Genomic DNA, 20578 nt, shown 5'->3' on the forward strand with positions numbered 1-20578 from the left:
TTACAGCATGTGATGAATTATTTCTCTTCATCAACAGCAGGCAATGCTCTGGGTGCTTTGGTTTTGGAAGAATGATCTAGACCAAAAGTTGGCTAGTTTCCAGGAGGTTCTCATCACCTTGATAATATGAACATTTGGGGAAGGATAACTGTCATAGGGACTATCTGTGGACAAGTTAGTACCACGGATCTCTATTTACTAGGTACCAACAGCAAGCAACCAAAAAAACACCCAGAGACAAATGACTAGATATGGTGTCCCTGTTGTAAAATAAGGAGACAGGCAAGCTGTATTTCAATTTAAAAAAAATTAAGAATGGAACTTGAGGGGGCTAGGCGGAGCCACACTTGAAATGCACGTTACCATGCCCAAGGACTTGGGTTCAAGCCCATGGTCCCTACCTGCATGGGGAAAGCTTCTCTCTCTTTCTCTCCCTCTCCCTGTCCCTCTCCCTCCCCCTTCCCCTCTCCCTTTCTCTCTCTCACATACACAGACACCCCTCCCCTCCCAATTTTTCTTCGCCCTATCAAATTAAAGTTTAAAATCATTTTTAAAAAAATGGAACTTGGGAGTCCGGTAGTAGCGCAGCGGGTTAAGCGCATGTGGCACTAAGCTCAAGGATCCGCGTGAGGGTCCCGGTTCAAGCCCCCAGCTCCCCACCTGCAGGGGAGCCGCTTCACAAGTGGTGAAGCAGGTCTGCAGGTGTCTATCTTTCTCTCCCCCCTCTGCCTTCCCCTCCTTTCTCCATTTCTCTCTGTCCTATCCAACAACGATGACAACAATAATAACTACAACAATAAAACAAGGGCAACAAAAGGGAATAAATATTTTTTTTAAAAAAATTTTAAATGGAACTTGACAGAGTTACAATGAGTGAAACAGAAAGAGAAAGATAAGGGAGTTGGGCGGTAGCGCAGCGGGTTAAGTGCACATGGCGCGAAGTGCAAGGACCGGTGTAAGGATCCCGGTTCGAGACCCAACTCCCCAGTGAAGCAGGTCTGCAGATGTCTTTTTCTCCCCCTCTCTGTCTTCCCCTCCTCTCTCCATTTCTCTCTGTCCTGTCCAACAACAACAACACCAATAATAACTACAACAATAAAACAACAAGGGCACCAAAAGGGAATAAATAAATAAAATTTTAAAAAAAGAAAGAGAAAGAGAAATACCACTATATACTCATATGCGGAATATAGAAAAACAAAACCAACAAACAAAACAAGCCCTTAGATTCTGACAAAATGATGGGGGGGGGGAGAGTGGCTAGGAGTTGGAATGCATTGGGGATGGGGGGACTATTCACTGAATGCTGGTGGATAAAACTAGATGTTTGGCAGTAGTCATAGTATGGTATATACATTTGTGGAAGTGGGAAGCTATACTCCTGAAACATACAGTGGGGTAAACCAATGTTACCTCAAAAACAAAATAATAAGTAAAAATATTAAAGATCTATTTAGGGATAATCTTCTAATTACTTTTTAGGAGAGAAATAATAAAGCATTGGCATATACAAATTTGAACTTTGATGGAAAAGGATCTAAGAGGTGAGAGTGTTTTGTAGACACCTGTCATAGTGAGATGAGAAATTGTACCCATGTGTCAACAACTGACTATACATTAACTCTTCAATAAAATGATAAGAAAAAAAATCTAAATTTGGGGAACCGGGAAGTGCGCAGCTGGTTAAGCGCAGGTGGCACAAAGCACAAGGACCAGCCTAAGGATCCAGGTTCGAGCCCCTGGCTCCCCACCTGCAGGGAAGTTGCTTCACAGGTAGTGAAGCAGGTCTGCAGGTGTCTATCTTTCTCTCTCCCTCTGTCTTCCCCTCTTCTCTCCATTTCTCTCTGTCCTATCCAACAACAACAATAATAACTACAACAATAAAACAACCAGGGCAACAAAAGGGAACAAATAAAATTTTTTAAAAATCTGAATTTATCTAAAGCCTTGAACAATTTTTAAAGACAATTTTAACCTTGAAAAAGTTAAAATCCACTTTTTGTTTGTTTGTTTGTGTTAACGAGTTATCATTCAGCTCTAACTATTGGTAGGTGCCAGGGACTGAAACTGGGACCACTTCCATACAAGTCCTCTGTGCAATCATTATACTATCTCCCTGGACCTTAAAAACCTAATTTTAGGGAGTCGGGAGGTAGCACAGCAGGTCAAGTGCATGTGACTCGAAGTGCAAGGACTGGTGTAAGGATCCCAGTTTGATCCCCAGCTCCTCACCTGCAGGGCAATCACCTCAAAGGTGGTGAATCAGGTCTGCAGGTGTCTTCCTCTCCCCCTGTCTGTCTTCCCCTCCTCTCTCCATTTCTCTCTGTCCTACCTAACAATGACAACATCAATAATAACAATAACTACAACAATAAAAAATAAGGGCAACAAAAGGAAAAATAAATTTAAAAAAACTAATTTTAAATGAGCAGGAAGTCTCCCTGTGACTTTCATTTTACTTTGTGCTTCTTTAAAGCATCTCTCAATAACAAATCATGGTGTTCTTACTAAAGGATATTCCCTTAAGTGCTAAAAACATTAAGCAATACAAATATGCTTAGGCTGATTCTAAACCATTGATTTACTTTAGGAAAACACATAGATGAATCTGAGGATATAATCTCTTAAGAGAGGTCAGAAAAGTTATTACTTATGAATATATTATTCTTGAAAGATCTTATAATTGTAGCAAAAATCTAGCCTTCTAACTTGAGTCAGCAACTGTCACAGTAGCTGACAAAAGTGATTCTGTCCACTAGAGGGAACTCAACTGTCTCCTAAACAAACAAGCATAACAGTGAACAGAGTAGGAGAAAGAAAAACTTTTGTGAGTGTGTGTTGCACACTAGGTGGGGGAGTGGAGAAGAGACCAAGAGAAAAATAAAATTCCAGAGTTAAACTCTCTACCTCTAGGTCACCTATATATTCATATTTTTAAAAAATGACCACATTTTCAAAACCATATATTTTCACTATATACTATAACAAAAGTTAACATCCTATATAAGGTTGTCTACAATCAATCCCTATACCTTTAACCAAATTATGGAAACATCAAAGTGTCCAACAAGAAATGAGTGGATTAAGAAGCTGTGGTATAGTGTCCCAAGAAGTGGTACAGTGGTTAGAGTGGATTAGTGGATTTCAAAAAATGAGGTCTGTAGTTTGATCCTCGGTTTTGTATGTGCCAGAATGATGCTTGGCTCTTCCCCCTGGTTCTCTTTCTCATGTTAATAAACAAACAAATCTATTCTTTAAAGTGATTATATAGATTTTGAACAGATGTAGATACCCACAGTGGGAAACTGAGCTATAAGAAAAAATGAAATCTTGTCTTTGCTACAACATATGGAACTGGAAGGGGTTGTGCCAAGTGAAATAACTCAGGAGGACAAATATTAGGAGAACTTTATTATGCATGGGCTATAAAGAAACAAGGTGAAGGAATATACAAAGTCAAATAAAAACAAGCCCTAGTTGAAGTTCTGACCACAGAACTAAGGTCACCAATGGTAGAAAGTGGAAAGAGTTATAAGGCTGGAGAGGGTCCAATAGACTTTGGTAGGAAGGTATTTATACTTTGGTGGGGACTGTGGTATGATAACATATACCAGGAAGAGGTGAAACCGTACCCCTAAAGTCATATAGCTTCATAAATAAGTATTGCCATAGTTTAAAAAAAATTCCCCATTGTTTTTATACAAATCATTAGGATTGTTCTATAGCATATTAAAAACAGCTTGTTTCCTTTTTAAAGATCAGAGCTACTAGGCTTTGTTCATAACACAGAATAAACTGTCTGCTAGGCACAAAATAAGGAATATTGAAGGGGCCGGGTGGTAGTGCACCTGGTTAAGCAGATGCAGTACAGTGTGCAAGGACCCAGCTTCAAGCCCCTGGGTCCACACCTACAGAGAGAATGTTTCGTGAGCAGTGAAACAGTGCTGCAGGTGTCTTTCTCTCTTCCTGTTTATCTCTCCTCTCCCCTCTCAATTTCTCTCTGCCTTGTCAAATAAAAGAAATGGGAAAAAAAGTATCCCATTATTGGAAGTGTTTTATTTTGCTGTTTTGCAACAGGAAAGGATATAAGAGCTTAACTTCTGCTTATAATGATAAAACTGGTTTCATTATACAGTGTTTCATTTAAAGTCACAGTTTCAAGAATATGCACAAAAAGAACATACAAACTTTTAAATGACTACACAACATTTTCTTGAACATATTGCACCAGAATTTATTTAAATTTTAAATGTTTTTCTTCCTATCTCTACCTCTCTCCTCCACCCTTTTTCCAGAGCACTGTTTTGGCATATAGTGGTACAGGGGATTGAACCTGGGACACTGGAGTCTCAGGCATGAAAGTTATTATTTTTTTTTTGCATAATCACAATATTAATCCTCTTACCCTTTAAATACATTTCAAAGCACCTCCCCCTACTGTTGATATGTAGGTTGTCTCCAAGTGCTCACTTGGAAAAACCCTTCAGAGGGTCACTCTCTTCCTCAGAAAAGTCTTACTGCTATAGCACCCAGTATCCAAAAAGGACATCAGAATTAGAGCTGATCTGAGTTCTTCCACTTCAGGCATGCCCTGATCACTACCTTTCCACTCCAGATAAGTCCAGGTCCTTCTCTCTGGGGCATCTGGACTTTACCCTCACAGAATTTTTCTAACCTCTTTCTTTCTCCTTCTCTCACACAAAACTCTCCCATTCCCCTAGCATACACTCTGATTGTGTGTGTGTGTGTGTGTGTGTGTGTGTGTGTATGGAAACTTCCTAAACAATCTGCAAACTCCAACTGGTATTTCAAAAACACACAGGCCTTTATTTTGACAATTAAATCCCTATCACTGCAGAAACCAGGTCCAGAACTAGAAGCAGCCAGGCTTGTAGCTGCATTGTGAAGAGGGAGACAATGCACATTCTTCCTCTGCCTCAGAAAGCATCATCCACATTACAAGGGTTAATGGCCTGATTCTTTATTATCTTCCCTAGCCACACTCATCACAAGACATCCTTGCCCAGGAAGGCAAGAATGAGAGGTTATTGTTAAGACAGAATGAATGAGACAATGTACATTTATGTCCTTCTGACCTGACAATGTGACCCAGGCAAAGGCAGTATGGCCAGGGAGAGGCCCGGGTCAGCCTCCACGCATCCCGGCATGGTTGCCTCCGTGAGCTGCAGAAAAGCAAACCTGGCTCAGGGGCCTCTCTCCCCAGTCTCCTCTCTCTCAGGAGTGCCAGGATGAACTCAAGATGCTGAAGAGTTGCTCCCTTTCTAGGTGATAACTGTGTTGTTAGACCCAATTCCTACCTTTCCTTTCCTATGTCAGGTACTCCTAAATCTAGAGTGATGACTGATTCCTTCTTTAAAGTATAAGTTGGGAGTTGGGCTGTAGTGCAGTGGGTTAAGCGCAGGTGGCACAAAGCACAAGGACCGGCATAAGAATGCCAGTTCAAGCCCCGGCTCCCCACCTGCAGGGGATTCGCTTCACAGATGGTGAAGCAGGTCTGCAGGTGTCTATCTTTCTCTCCCCTTTCTCTGTCTTCCCCTCCTCTCTCCATTTCTCTCTGTCCTATCCAACAACAACAACGACAACAATAATAACTACAACAATAAAACAACAAGGGCAACAAAAGGGAATAAATAAAATAAATATTTATAAAAAAATAAAGTTTAAGTTATGATAATTATCTGAGGACAAGGTGCGACACAGAGAATACCATCTCTACCAGAAGTTAGGTAAGAATCTAAGTTGCTTAGATCTCTAACAATAAGTCAGAAGTTGAAGAAAATTGTGAGTGTAAGTGCATGTATTTGTACACCAAAGTGGTAACATCTGGTGCAATCAAGAGTTCCCCTGTTGAGCACCTCCTTGAGGCAGAGCTGAGCAGTGCTCTGGTATCTCTCTTTCTTTCTTTCTTTGTATCCTTCTCTCTGTATCTCTCTTATTACAATATATAAAATGTTTAAAAATAAGTTACACTATTCCCTGGGCATTAGGAAGTAGAGACTTTTTATTATTATCATCACTACTACCACTACTACTACTACTACTATATGTTACCAGAGCACTCTTCAGCTCTAGCTTACGGTGCTGTGAAGGATTAAAACCAGGGCCTTGGAGCCTCAGGCATAAGAATCTGTGTGCACAATAATTATGCTATCCCCCCCACTCAACAGGGGCTTTTAAAGAAGTCAAATGTTTAAAGGAAGGCAAAGACATTTTTGTTCCCTAGGTTGGCACATGTTTCCTCATAGAGGCTATTCAGATGAACATTGTACTTGCTGGTAAAATCATGACTCTCAGACTTTTCTTAAAGATGTGAGCAAGAGCCAAAAAGCAAAGGCCATAGAAGAAACCAGAATCCTTCTCGGGGGAGTTCAAAGTCTTGTTCTACCCACAAGCTTACAATGGGCTTCTAATGTGGAGGAGTTTCAGGAAGTTACTGATGGGTCAAGAGAAGGGCAAGGGTTTCTTTGTGACACTGTTTCTCATTCAAAATAAATAGAAACAGAAACAAAATAAACAGAGCCTCAAACTTAAAAGTGCAATCCCAGACACCACCTTAGAGGCCCTGAAGCCAGAACTCACTCTGTGGCCACATTCTGGGAGATGGGTTCATCGAGAAGTTCCAGGCTGTGCAGGATCCAGTAGCAGAGCCATGGGCGGCTGGCATCCAGACACTGGGAAAGCGACAGGGGAGAAAACACACCCTTTATTCACAATCATTCCAAGATACTGCTGACAAGGCGATGTCTGTTTCAATCTTAGCAGCCTGGTTGAAGGCTGGGGGTGGGGGTGGGAGACAAGGAGAACCCTGTGAACAACAATCAGTGAATGAAGGATGCTTTGCTCTGGGGCCTCAGCCAGAAGCCAAAATGACCATATGTGAGAAAAGGATAAGGAATCAAAGTTTACCTTGAACCTAAAGAGCCATTCCCAGGCAGTAAGTTAAGAATGAGCTGAGGCCTTCTCACATGCTAAGAACCTAAGTGTTGCTATTTTCTCAATATAGACCCTAGGAATCATAACAACCTCAAATGTGATTAACTCATTTGCTGATTCAAGAAATAAATGGTAGGAATCTGCTGTACCAAGCAGTGAACTGAATGGGGGCACATTAATGAATAACATTCAGCTTCTCTTCATGAGATCCCTGGGATCCAGAATACGTGTGGTGGCCTGTGGAGGAGGAGGGCTTGAGACAGGAACGTAAGTCCAGCTTACCTGATGTCTTTCTAGAACCAGGTAGAAAGTAACGCATGCATGCATGTACCTGGATAAATGCTATGATGGGCAGAAATAGAATCCTGAGGGAGCACATGGAAAGGACTTATTAAACCTGTTGGGGTAAGGGGGCTGGGAAAGGCTTCCACAGGTGTCACAGAGGTATATCTGGATACTTTAGTCAGGCAGTGGCACACTTAGTAGAGCACACACATCTAGATGCATGAGGATCCAGGTTCAAGCCCCCAGTTCCTAACGACAAGGGGGGGAATCTTCATGATTAGTGAAGCAGTGCTGCAGGTAGCTCTCTGTTTCTTCTTCTCTCGCTCCCCCCTCCCCTTTCCATTTTTCTCTGTCTCTATTTTTTTTTTTTTAAAGTTACTGGGAGTAGTAGATTTTTCATCCAGTCACCGAGTCCTAGCAATAATACTTGTGCCAGTATAAATAAAGAAATAAACAAACAGATCTGGATCCTAATTCAAGCCATAAACATTTATTGAGCAGTCAGGGCTAGGCAAGCAGGTAGTACCAATGGCCCAGTGTTGCAGGTTAAACTGTATAAATGAAGTCTCCAGAGGGATGATTTCTTTCCCTGAAAATAAAGACAGTAAATGTCAAAGCTGAGATGGGAAAACTGGTTTCTGGTGCCTACACAGTTTCCATTGCCTCCCAGCTGTCCTCTCTACAGGAACAGCTGACCATCCCAGATCACGGGACCATCACCTTGGGACAGTTGATTTGGTGATTGGACTGACCAGCTCCCCTTTCTCACAAGCTATTTGCCTTGAAGCCAATTACTTAATCTTGCTGTGCCTACTTTCATTCCCAGTAGAAGAAAAAAAAAATACCTATCTCAGGCATAGTTGTGAGATCATGCCTGATAAACTGTTCAGCACACAGCCAATGACTTGTTAGCTGTTATAGTGTTGATTTTATCAGGGCTGACTAGACTCTCTTCTTGAAAGACTCAAGTCAAGAACTGGGTCAAAAGGTGGGCATGTTTTGTTTATTACTCTTTGTCATGATTTTGTTTGTTTAATCGGAATTGGTGGCAAGATTGAAGCCTTCGGAGATTCATGTATTTCTGGTTTGGAAAAAAATAAAAACAAGAAAGATCTGGCAGCCTTAGATCTGCATCACTGGGTTTCGATTGGCAGAAACAATAAAAATATGGTGGTAGCAGAGGTGTTAGCACAGTGAGTTAAGCGCAGGTGGCGCAAAGCACAAGGACCAGCGTAAGGATTCCAGTTCGAGCCCCTGTTCCCCACTTGCAGGGGAGTCACTTCACAGGTGGTGAAGCAGGTCTACAGGTGTCTATCTTTCTCTCCCCCTCTCTTTCTTCCCCTCCTCTCTCCATTTCTCTCTGTCTTATCCAACAACAATGACAACAATAATAACTACAACAATAAAACAACAAGGGCAACAAAAGAGAATAAAATAAAAAGAAAATATGGGGCCTCTAGTTTGGCTCAGTTGTTCTTCAACTTCCTTCTTTCTTTCATTCTTTTACTATTTTCTTTTTCTTTCTTCTATCTGCCACCAGGGTTATAGCTGGGGCTCTATACCTGCAGGATCCCACTGCTTCTGACAGGCTGGTGTTTTCCTTGTTGTTGTTACCTTTGAAATGCTAAGTTCTGGTTTATGGTGGTACTGGGGATTGAACCTGGGATTTCAAAGCTTCAGGTATGAAAGATGTTTGCATAACAATTATGCTACTTCCCCTGCTCACATTTTTTTAGGTGGAGGGTAAGAGAGAGACAGAATGTAATAGAGAGGAAAAGAGAGACAGTGAGAGAGAAAGACACTACAGCACTGGTCCACCATGAAACTTCCCCAAAGAAATGTTCCCATATGGTGGCTGGGGGCTTGAACTCAGTTCTTCACACATGACAAAGCATGTGCTCAACTAGTAGAGCTTTCTCTCTCCCCCTCCCCACTTCCTGCATTTATGCTACCTGTTTGGGTATGTAGGCACTGAGTTGACCAACCTCAAAACTAAATTAATGCACAACCTTGAAATTAAAAGCAGGACTACTCTGGATAAACAGAGGCAGAAAGACTGAGATCCTCCTGGTCACATCTGCCTTCTTCCTGGCACTCAACCCTATTCCCAGCACTCTTTCTTTCCACATCGTCTGCTAATGCCCTCAATGGACCTCGAGGATTCTTTTTTTTTTTTTTTTTTTTTAACCAGAGCACTGCTTAGCTCTGGCTTATGGTTCTTCTTCTTCTAGCGTTTGCCCTTCTTCCGTAGCCAGTCAGCAGCGTCAGGTTGAGCCTGATGTAAAGTTTCGAGACCTCCTTTGAATCTGGAGAGGTGGCAGTCGTTGACTATGTGGGTCATAGTCTGTCTGTAGCCGCAGGGGCAGTTCGGGTCATCTCTGGCTCCCCAGCGGTGGAACATAGTAGCGCACCGGCCATGGCCTGTTCGATAGCGATTGAGGAGGGCCCAATCATAACGCACTAGGTCAAAGCCGGGTTGACGCTTGCAGGGGTCTGTGATGAGGTGTTTGTTCTTTACCTCAGCTGACTGCCAGCTCTGTTTCCAAGAGACTGGAACAGAGAAGTTCAGTGTAGGCATAGGGGACCAGATTGGGTGACGAGACGTCAAGCATTGGACAGGGTGGGCAAAGATATCTGCGTATATTGGCAGGTCCGGTCGAGCGTAGACGTGGGAAATGAACTTAGATGATGCCGCATCCCGACGAATATCTGGCGGGGCGATGTTGCTAAGAACTGGCAGCCATGGAACCAGGGTGGAACGGATGGTTCCAGAAGTGATCCTCTTATGGCTTATGGTGGTACTGGGCATTGAACCTGGAACTGTGGAGCCTCAGGCATAAGAGTCTCTTTGCATAACCATGATGCTCTTTACTCCCACCTGGAACTCAAGGATTCTAAATATATGACTTAAAATCCATTCTAGGGGTGTGGGGGGGGGGGCAGTGGTACATTTTACCATGCACAAGGATTCAGGTTAAAGCCTCCACTCCCCATCTGTAGTGGGGGATGCTTCACTAGTAGTAGAACATATCTGCAGGTGTCTATCTTTTTCTCTCTCCCTCTCAATCCCCCACCCCTTTCAATTTCTCTGTGTCCTATCAAGTATAATAGAAAGGAAAATAAAAGAACAAAAAAAAAAGAAAAGAAAAGAAAAAAATGGTGACCAGGAGCAGTGGATTTGTAGTGACAGCACTGAGTCCCAGTGATAAGCCTGGTGGCAGGAAAAATAAAAATCCACCCTAAGTCTAAGCATTTTTAAAACATATATATATTACAATTTTATTAATCTTTTTTCCCTTTTGTTGCCCTTGTTGTTTAGTGTTGCTGTTGTTATTATTATTGTTGTTAGTATTTTGTTGTTGGATAGGACAGAGAGAAATGGAGAGAGTAGGGGATGCCAGAGAGGGGGAGAGAAAGACAGACACCTGCAGATCTACTTCACCGCTTGTGAAGCAACCCCCCCCCCCCGCATGTGGGGGGCTGGGAGCTCGAACCAGGATCCTTAACACCAGTCCTTGCACTTTGCACCATGTGCACTTAACCCACTGTGCTACTGCCTGGCGTCCAAGTCTAAGCACTTTTACAGTGTTAAACTTCAGTAATACTTTGGTATTTATACACTGATTGTCTGGCCAGCATAGAAATTAGATCAGTTTATAGAACAATGGGTTAGAGTTAACTATCTAGCAGTCAAAGTGTGTCTAGAAAAAAGCATGTGAACCACCTACCTGTAAACTAGTGATAGAAGACAGACTCCCCTTCTACACACTTCTATAACCCTTACTCTTTCTAAGGGGAGGATAAGGCCCAAGAGGTCTGGTTTTTGCCCATTTGGAAACAGGAGACCCAACTCTGTGAGATTTGGCTTCTGTGTGCCTTATTCATACCAGAGCCACATGACATGCGTGAATCCACAACAGGCCAAGACCCTGGATCTTTATTATTAATATTATTAGTTTTAGTTTTAGTTTTAGTTTAATGAGAGAGAAAGAGAGAGACCAGAGCACTGCTCAGTTTTGGTTTATGGTGGTATGGGGGGTTGAGTCAGGGACTTTGCAGTCTCAGGCATAAAAGTCTTTTTGCATTATGCTATCTCTCCTGCCCATAACCTTAAATCTTTTATTCTCAAATAGGGAGAGAGGTGAGGGAAGAGAAAGGGAGAAAGGGAGTGATGGGAGAGAGATAGTGGATGGTGGGGGGAGAGAGAGAGAGAGATGTGGCAGATAATCTGATAGAAAAAGTTCCTGGCAATGGATTCTCAAGCATGAGGTCCTAAGTTCAATCCCCAGCAGCACATGTACCAGAGTGATGTCTGGTTCTTTCTCTCTCTCCTATCATTTCTCATGAATCAATAAATAAAATCTTAAAAAAAAAGAAAGAAAGAAAGAAAGAAAAAGTTTCTGGCAGAGGAGGGCCTAGTGGGGCCTAATTGTTATAAGAAATGTTACGCATGTACTAACTATTGTATTTTATTGTTGGCTGTAAACCATTAATCCCTCAGTAAAAAAAGTTAAAAAAATAATAATAAGGAAAGATGGAGTCGGGTGGTAGTGCAATGGGTTAAGCGCACATGGCGCAAAGCACAAGGACCAGCATAAGGATCCTAGTTCAAGCCCCAGGCTCCCCACCTGCAGGGGATTCGCTTCATAAGTGGTGAAGCAGGTCTTCAGGTGTCTATCTTTCTCTCCCCCTCTCTGTCTTGCCCTCCACTCTCCATTTCTCTGTCCTATCCAACAATGATAACAGCAATAAAACAAGGGCAACAAAAGAAAAAATCTTTTTAAAAAATAAGGAAAGAGAGAGAGAGAAAGGGAGAGAGAAAAGAAAGAAAGAAAGGAAGGAAGAAGGAAGAAAAGAAAGAAAAAGAGTTAAGAGTTCTGGGGCAGCATGCTTACCTCATAGGCATCTGTCAGTTGTCGAAGGCCTCTTTTCAGATAATGGAAGTGCTTTTCCCTTTGCAAAATAAGCCTGGAAAGAATAAGAGTTTACAGCCCTATTCTAATAACTTATATTTCCACTTCACTGAAGAAAATGTGAGTACCCTCACACACACACATTCTCCTTCAATTTCAGGACACAAACTTCCCTAATGTTCCAGTCAATCAATGAATAACCAGCAATCTCTTTAGTTCCAAAGGATGTCTAGGTGGTCTGGGAGGTGGAGCAGTGATAAAGCTTTGGACTCCCAAGGATGTCTACGGCAGAGTAAAGAGATCAGCATGTGAAAGTCCTAAAGTATCTGAAAACCATGCTGGCAAATGCTGGGGGTGAGGCACTCTCTGTTCATGGCAGGAGACTTGGGGCCAAATGAGAAGTTACAGTGAACCCACATAGACAGGCTTTGACAAATCACCCAAAGTTCCTCCAAGATTCTAACTGAGAATATCTTGTGGCTCCCTATTCCGTAAGCAAGTTACATCTGAGCCTGGCCACCTCCCTGACTTGGTTTGCTTTCACCATTCTAGTCATTTCTTCTAGGGCCACATCTCTAAGGTCTATAGATTGTAACCTCTCTGTCCCTCAATTATTCTTCTATTATTCTCTCCCTGAAATTCCACCGCCCACATGATGACCCACAGGCGTGACCGGAGGGTCAAGCTTGAATTCTACAAGTTGCTCTCCTTGGCACTGCTGTCAGCTGTGTTTGTTCAAAGATGGAATGTGCCGCCCGTGGCCACCTGCATGGACAGGGCAAAGGAGGGGGTGGCTCTTGCTTGGTCTCACAGAAGGGGCCAGTGTGATTAGGGGAAAGAAAGGGGGGGGGGGGGAGAAGAAAAAGAATGTTAAGGCATCTACTATGCTTGATGATTACAGAAAAGGTAAAGTGGCACACCTGGTTGAGCACATGTTACCATGTGTAAAATCTGGGTTCAAACTCCCAGCCCCCTGTAGAGGGATCTTCACAAGCAATGAAACAGATATGCAAGTGTCTCTTTTTCTTTCTCTTCCCCTCAACTTGTCTGTACTATCAAATAAAAGAAAGGAAAATATATATATATTTTAAAAGACGGGGAGTTGGGCGGTAGCGCATGTGGCGAGAGGACTGGCGTAAGGGTCCCGGTTCAAGCCCCTGGCTCCCCACCAGCAAGGGAGTCGCTTCACAGGCAGTGAAGCAGGTCTCCAGGTGTCTATCTTTCTCTCCCCCTCTCTGTCTTCTCCTCCTCTCTCCATTTCTCTCTGTCCTATCCAACAATGATGACACCAATAACAACAATAAAAAAAAAACAAGGGCAACAGCAGGGAAAATAAATAAATATTTTAAAATTTTTTAAATGGTCACTGAGTGGTGGGTTTATTATAATAAATATAATAACCTATAACCTTGCTGGCAGAGAGAGGAGGAAAGTGAGAGAGAGAGAAAGAGAAGAAAAGAAGGGAGAAGAGAAGAGGTGTACTGGGTAGTGGCACACCTGGTTTGAGTGTACATGTTACAATGCACAAGGACCCAGGTTCAAGCCCCTGCAGGGGAAAAGCTTCACAAGTGGTGAAGCAGGACTACAGGTATCTCTCTGTCTCTCTCCTTCCCTATCTCCCCCTTCCTCTCAACTTTTCATTGTCTCTATCAAATAAAGATAATAATAAAAAAAAAAGAAAGCTCTTTTCTAGATATTCAACTCAACGTCTGTTGAATTCCCACTGGACTATGTACAGAATTTTAAGGCAGTGTAAGAATGTCCACCCTACTGTTGGAAACACAGGTGAGACTCAGGAGCAGGATCCAGATGACACAGACATACTGAGAGTCATTCGTCATAGGAGACATGGGGTGGCACAGGAATTCAGAGAAAAATCTGAATACAAGTTTTGTACTCTAATGCTGAATCATCTCCCTGGGTACTAGACTGAGAATCCGATTTTATTATTATTATTATTATTTAAAGATTTTATGTATTAATGAGAAAGATAGGAGGTGAGAGAGAAAGAAGCAGACATCACTCTGGTACATGTGCTGCAGGGGATTGAACTTGGGACCTCATGCTTGAGGGTCTAATGCTTTATCCAGTGAGCCTCCTTCTGGACCATGGAATCTAATTTTAAAACAAAGATCAAACAGGAGCCAGTGTATTCCATAAAAAGTCTTCAAAACATCATACTATATAAGAGAATCCAGTCACAAAAGAGCACATATTATATAATCCCATTTATATAGAAAGTCCATGTGGTCCAGGAGGTGATGCAGTGATAAAGCTTTGGACCCTCAAGCATGAGGTCCCGAGTTCGATCCCCAGCAGCACATGTGCCAGAGTGATGTCTGGTTCTTTTTCTCTCCTTTTGTCTTTCTCATAAACAAATAAAATCTTTTTTTTTATAAAGTCTTTTTTTATTTTTTATTTATTTTATTTATTTATTCCCTTTTGTTGCCCTTGTTGTTTTATTGTTGTAGTTATTATTATTGTTGTTGTCATTGTTGGACAGGACAGAGAGAAATGGAGAGAGGAGGGGAAGACAGAGAAGAGGAGAGAAAGATAGACACCTGCAGACCGGCTTCACCGCCTGTGAAGCGACTCCCCTGCAGGTGGGGAGCCGGGGTTCGAACCGGGATCCTTATGCCGGTCCTTGTGCTTTGCGCCACCTGCGCTTAACCCGCTGTGCTACAGCCCGACTCCCCAAATAAAATCTTTTTAAAAAAAAAAAAAGTTCAGAATAAGCAAATTCACATGTTGTAAGTGGTTTCTGGGGGCTGAGGAGCATGAAATAACTGGAGTGATAGCAAAGGGCTTATACGGCGTCTCTCTTTTTTTTAATATCTCACTTATTTATGAGAAAAATAGGAGGAAAGAGAGAAAGACATCACTCTGGCATATGTGCTGCTGGGGACTGAACTCAAGACCACATACTTGAGAGTCCAATGCTTTAATCCACTGTGCTACCTCCTGGGCCACTACAGAGCCTCTTTAGGGTGATGAAATGTTCTAACATCAACTGTTTTGGTGACTGTACAACTCTGTAAATGCACCAAAAGTAAGTGAATTATACATTTAAAATAAATAAGCAAATCTTGGGCCAGGTGGTGGCACACCTGGTTGAGCGCACATGTTAGAATGCGCAAGGACCCAGGTTCAAGCCCCCGGTCCCCACCTGCAGGGGGAAAGCTTTGTGACTGGTGAAGCAGGGCTGTAGGTGTCTCTCTGACTCTCTCCCTCTCTGTCACTCCCTTCCCTCTTGATTGCTGTTTCTATCCAATAAATAAAGATATTAAAAAATTTAAAAATATATATAAATAAGTAAATCTCATTAAAACTGGTACCCCAAAAAGAGCCAAAATATACTTTACTGTCATTTGGGCCTCATACTCTGAACTGACTTTTTCAAGTAGGAAGAGAGAAAGAAAGGCATGGAAAGAGAGGGTACTGTAGTGCTAGTGCTTCCTCTCCTGTAGAGGAAGGCTGGACTTGAACCTGAACCATGTGCATGAAAAAGTAGGCATGCTATTCAGGTCAACTACCATACCAACCCTTAGGCAAATCTTTGTTTTTAAGTACTTTAGACATAGGAAAGAAAAGGTCAGATTTGCCTTTTCTAGATCACATTCTGTTACAACACACTGAACTGACTGGGTTGGAAAGAACACTACAAGCAGGGTGGTCCAAAAGGCGAAGCAGTGGAGAAAGTATTGGACTCTTAAGCATAAGGGCCTGTGTTTGATCTTGAGCAGCACATGTACCAGAGTGATGCTCTGGTTTTCTCTTTTTTTATTTTTATTTTTTATTTCTTTATTGGGGAATTAATGTTTTACTTTCAACAGTAAATACAATAGTTTGTACATGCATAATATTCCCCAGTTTCCCATATAACAATACAACCCCCACTAGGTCTTCTGTCATCCTTCTTGGACCTGTAATGTTCTGGTTTTCTTACTCAGCCTCCTAGCTCTCTCATTAATAAAATGTTAAAAAAAAATACAAGAAAGAAACCAAAGTCATGATCCAAGCTTTTTTTTTTTTTTTTTTAAGAAAGACAACTGGCTGGTAGCCTGAGGGGGTCACTGAAGTAAAGGCAGAGGTTTCAAAAAGAGGAGAGGTGGACATGCCTGAAAGCGAAGAAGAGATGCTGAAAAGACTGAAGCCCACAAAAAATCTATCAAAGAACTAGAGAGGGGCAGGGTTGGGATGGAGAGTACAGCAGAAGTGAGTGGCAGTATGGAAGAAGTCTACAGTCTCGGACACAGAATTGATGGGTGAGAGTGGGAAGCTAAACAGACCTCTGAGGTAGAGGTGGATGAAACCAAGGAAGTTCATGTAAGAAGGCCACATTTTTCAGGAACAAGGCAGCAGGCTTATAGGAGAGCTGTGAATTGGCCAGTGTGGATGTGTTAGGGAATCTACAGGACAGACTATAAAGGGGATTATAAAGCCGTGGTGAAGACCTAGCTTTAGTTAAATAGTGTGTTTGGTGAAGTCATTTAGCAGATACTGTTATGTGATTTCTTTTCTTCCTGGAAAGTTGACTAGGGTTCCTTAGCAGAAGCAGCAGTGGGGTTGGGGGTGGGGGGGCGATGGTAAGATCAGGACCGGCAAGACCTGAAGAGCAGAAGGCAGAGGCATAAGGGAACTGAAAGAGATAAGTGAATCAGTGAAATATCTCTCCATATGTGCTGACTCTGGAAGAGCAGGATGGGGATGATGGACAAGGATAAGGAGGAGTCAAGAGACCTTTAATGAGGTCTGGCCCATCAGAGGCCCTCTAGATATTGTTGTCAAATAAGTGAGGGGTATGAATGAGTCTACATTTATTATGGCTGAACAGAATGACAGCAAACATACTTCCTCCCCCTAAGCTTGGAGCATCACTGAAAACTCAGACTGGTTATGACAGATGAGAGTCCAAGGGTTCCAAACCTGGCTTCTGGAAAGGCTTTAAACTCACTAAAGCCTGGAACTTCTAGCCCATAGATAAGCCTCTGACATTTATATACTAAGTCAGTGGAGAGAGAGTATGAAGGAAGATGAACTTATGTGTAAGAAACTTGGAAAAAGCAATATAAATGATTACAGTATCAGTCTGTTTTTTCTTTTCTTTTCTTTTCTTTTCTTTTCTTTTCTTTTCTTTTCTTTTCTTTTCTTTTTTACCAGAGCACTGTTCAGCTCTGGCTTATGGTGGTGTGGGGGATTGAACCTAGGACTTTGGAGCCTCAGACATGAGAGTCTCTTTACATAACTATTATGCTATCTACTCTCCACCCCAGTATGAATTTCTTTTTAACCTTTTTTGTTTTTTACCAGAGCACTGCTCAGCTCTGGCTTACGGTGATGCAAGGGATTGAACCTGGGACTTCAGTCTCGGGCATGAGAGCCTCTTTGTATGAACATTATGCTATCTACCCCCGCCCCCCACCCCCCCAGTATCAATTTCTTCATTCTCCAGTACAAAGGATAACAAAGTGGTTGAGATTTGGGAAGTGACAAAATAGACTTATATATTGTTGGTGTGCTTCTAGTACTGCTTCTGGGATCCCTTCTGTTACATTGCTTGACGCTGTGGTCTATTTACATGGTCATTCTGTCCCTGGCAGCGCATGTACCAGTGTGATGTCTGGTTCTTTCTCTCTCTCTCTCTTCCTATTTTTCTCATTAATAAAAATAAATTAATTAAATTTTTTTTAAATGTACTCCATAATGTTTGGTCTCAGCCTAACATTGACATGTTGATTAACAGTCTTAGTCACTCAGCCAAGATGTGTAATATCACTAATATTAATTACCATGCTGGAACATAAGATGCTAATTGGCCTCCTTTAAAACACTCATTTTCATAGGCAACAAAGATATAATGGGAAATGTCGGATTTCTGAAATATGGCCAGACTCTTGATATGTTCTGGATGACAGATATGTGATTGAGCCACATCACATAGGCTTCAAACCCAAGAGGAGCATCTTTATTTTCCTCCCACACTGAACTAAGATATATGAATCAGAGGATTTTACTCCCTTATCACTACCATCACTCTCCAAACACAGTGTCTCCAGTGACATAAACTCCCATTTCCTTTCACCTCTCAGAAAGAATAAGAGGAAAGTCCAAGAGCTCTGATTTGATGGTGAGTTCAAGAATGGCAAATAATCAAAGGTCTCTGGAATCATAAAGGAAATGTGTGTCTACAGTCACACACAGTAGACCAGTGACTCAGAACCCAACCTGGTGAGTCACTAAGCATGCACCTGCTATGCACAAAGTACCCCACCACCACCCCAAAACAATCACACCCCTTACCATCACCAAATCCCACCATCTCTGGGGAAGCTCAGCCTGTACCGAGCAGAAAATTTCTTCTCCCAGAGCACTTTAAATGAAAGGCATCATTTGCAGATGTTCAGCTGTGGTGCATTTATTTCGGTCTGAGTTTTAAAGCAGACATTTAGTTTAGCTATTTGGCAAAAGACTCCTCTAGTATAGTTGGCTTATGTTTTCTTTCTTTCCTTTCTCAGGGAAGAAAGATGAAGAAGATAACCTTTCCTTCTGCCTTCTCCTTTTTCCAGTTGGCCTTTCCTAATGGTTTACTACCACTGGTTTCCAATGGTTTTTCTGCCACCAGCTGGGGCTTGGTGGCTGCATGAGGACTCCACTGCTTTTGGTGTCTTTTTTTTCTTCCCCTTTTACTTTGATAGAGAGTGGGAGACAGAGAGGTGGGAGAGAAAGAGACAGACAGACAGGAGATACAACTGTAACACTGCTCCACCAGTTGTGAAGCTGCCCCCTGCAGATAGGGGTCAGGGGGACTCCTGACTTTCATTCATGATAGCACGTGTGTTCTACTGAGTGTGTTGCCACCCAGACCCTGGTTTTCTACTCTGACCAATCAGAATCTTCAGAGAGGTGCTCACATAACCCCCCACCAAGGAAACAGCGGCAAAATGAACTGCAGGATAGAGCTATTTTTAATGTTCTAGTAGAAGTACCCAGAGTTGCCAGGAATTAATCTATAAGGAGGTTTCAGGAAGTTAGGGGATATGGTAAATTTGTTGGCTGAACTTCACATTCTTCAGCTGCCAATCCAGGGTGAATCAGCCTGCAGCTTGTTCAGAGATTGTCAAGGGAAATTACTGTATCATTAAAAGAAAATGATGACCACACACAGTTTTGAACTACTAAGTTCTTTTTTTATCTCCAAATTACTAAGTTCTGATGGCTAAAAAGTTCTGATGGCCTCAGAGAAATAATCTGTAATTACAAAAGAAATGGTAATAAAGGAATGAAGTGACCTTATGAAAATCTAAAGTGATACATTATAAATGGAAACAAATAAAAGAGAAAACAATGGTTCAGATTAAATAAGTTTCCATTTATAAACTCCTTTTTGGAAGTTCTGACATCAAAGAACTTAGAAGACTTTAACTTGCTAAGTGCCAAGGAAAACAAAAGGAATATTCCTCACTTGAAATTTCTTTTTTTTTTTTTTTTTTTATAGAAACAGCCAGAAATCAAGAGGGAAGGGGATGATATAGAGGGAGAGAGACAGAGAGACAGCTGCAGTCCTGCTTCACCACTTGTGAAGCTTTCCCCCTGCAGGTGGGGACCGGGGGCTCGAACCCGGGTCCTTGTGCACTATAACATGTGTGCTCAACCAGGTGCACCACCACCTGGCCCCCCTCACTTGAAATTTCATCTGTGGGATTTGTTGCACAATCACCAGTGAGGGCCAGGCTAGGAGAAGCTACTTACCTTCTCCCAGCCAAATAATAAACATTAAAAGAGTCTATTTAGTCTCACTACCACCCTATCTGTTCCAAAGTGAATATGAAAAAGAACTTTGAGAATACAAGATAAAATAGCTTGGATAGTACAGCATAAAACTTGCATGCCTGGGCTCCTAGTTCAATCCTCAGCTCTGTGTTCACTAAAGTAGTCTTCTAGCATCTCTATATATATCATTTTATATGAAACCATTTTCTATAAAAGAAATCTTTAGATAACACCAACTAAGCATAAAAACATAAAAAAGAAAAAGAAAAGGAAAAGAGGGCACGGGTAGATAGCATAATGGTTATGCAAAGAGACTCTCATGCCTGAGGCTCCAGAGTCCTAGGTTCAATCCCCCACACCACCATATGCCAGAGCTGAATAGTGCAGTAGTGCTCTGGTTAAAAGAGAAAGAGAGGGGTCGGGCGGTGGCGCAGTGGGTTAAGCGCATGTGGCGCAAAGCGCAGGGACCAGCGTAAGGATCCTGGTTCGAGCCCCCGGCTCCCCACCTGCAGGAGAGTTGCTTCACAGGTGGTGAAGCAGGTCTGCAGGTGTCTATCTTTCTCCCCCTTTCTGTCTTCCCCTCCTCTCTCCATTTCTCTCTGTCCTATCCAACAATGAACAACATCAACAATGGCAATAATAATAACCACAACGAG

The 20578-nt window shown here is 42.2% G+C and overlaps 1 protein-coding gene across 2 annotated transcripts in view; it reads right to left on the reverse strand.

Annotated features, from left to right (window-relative positions):
* Window positions 1–20578, reverse strand: part of FNTB (farnesyltransferase, CAAX box, beta) — an 89083-nt gene that overhangs the window by 44062 nt on the left and 24443 nt on the right. For both annotated transcript variants that reach the window (XM_007531722.3, XM_060174823.1), the window contains exons 3-4: window positions 12135–12207; window positions 6601–6692 (exon numbers count right to left, since the gene is read on the reverse strand). In XM_007531722.3, the coding sequence (XP_007531784.1) occupies window positions 6601–6692; window positions 12135–12207 (165 nt within the window). The remainder of the gene's footprint in view (window positions 1–6600; window positions 6693–12134; window positions 12208–20578) is intronic.

This window comes from Erinaceus europaeus, chromosome 16 (genome assembly GCF_950295315.1).
Source record: "Erinaceus europaeus chromosome 16, mEriEur2.1, whole genome shotgun sequence".
Classification (NCBI taxonomy): Eukaryota; Metazoa; Chordata; class Mammalia; order Eulipotyphla; family Erinaceidae; genus Erinaceus; species Erinaceus europaeus.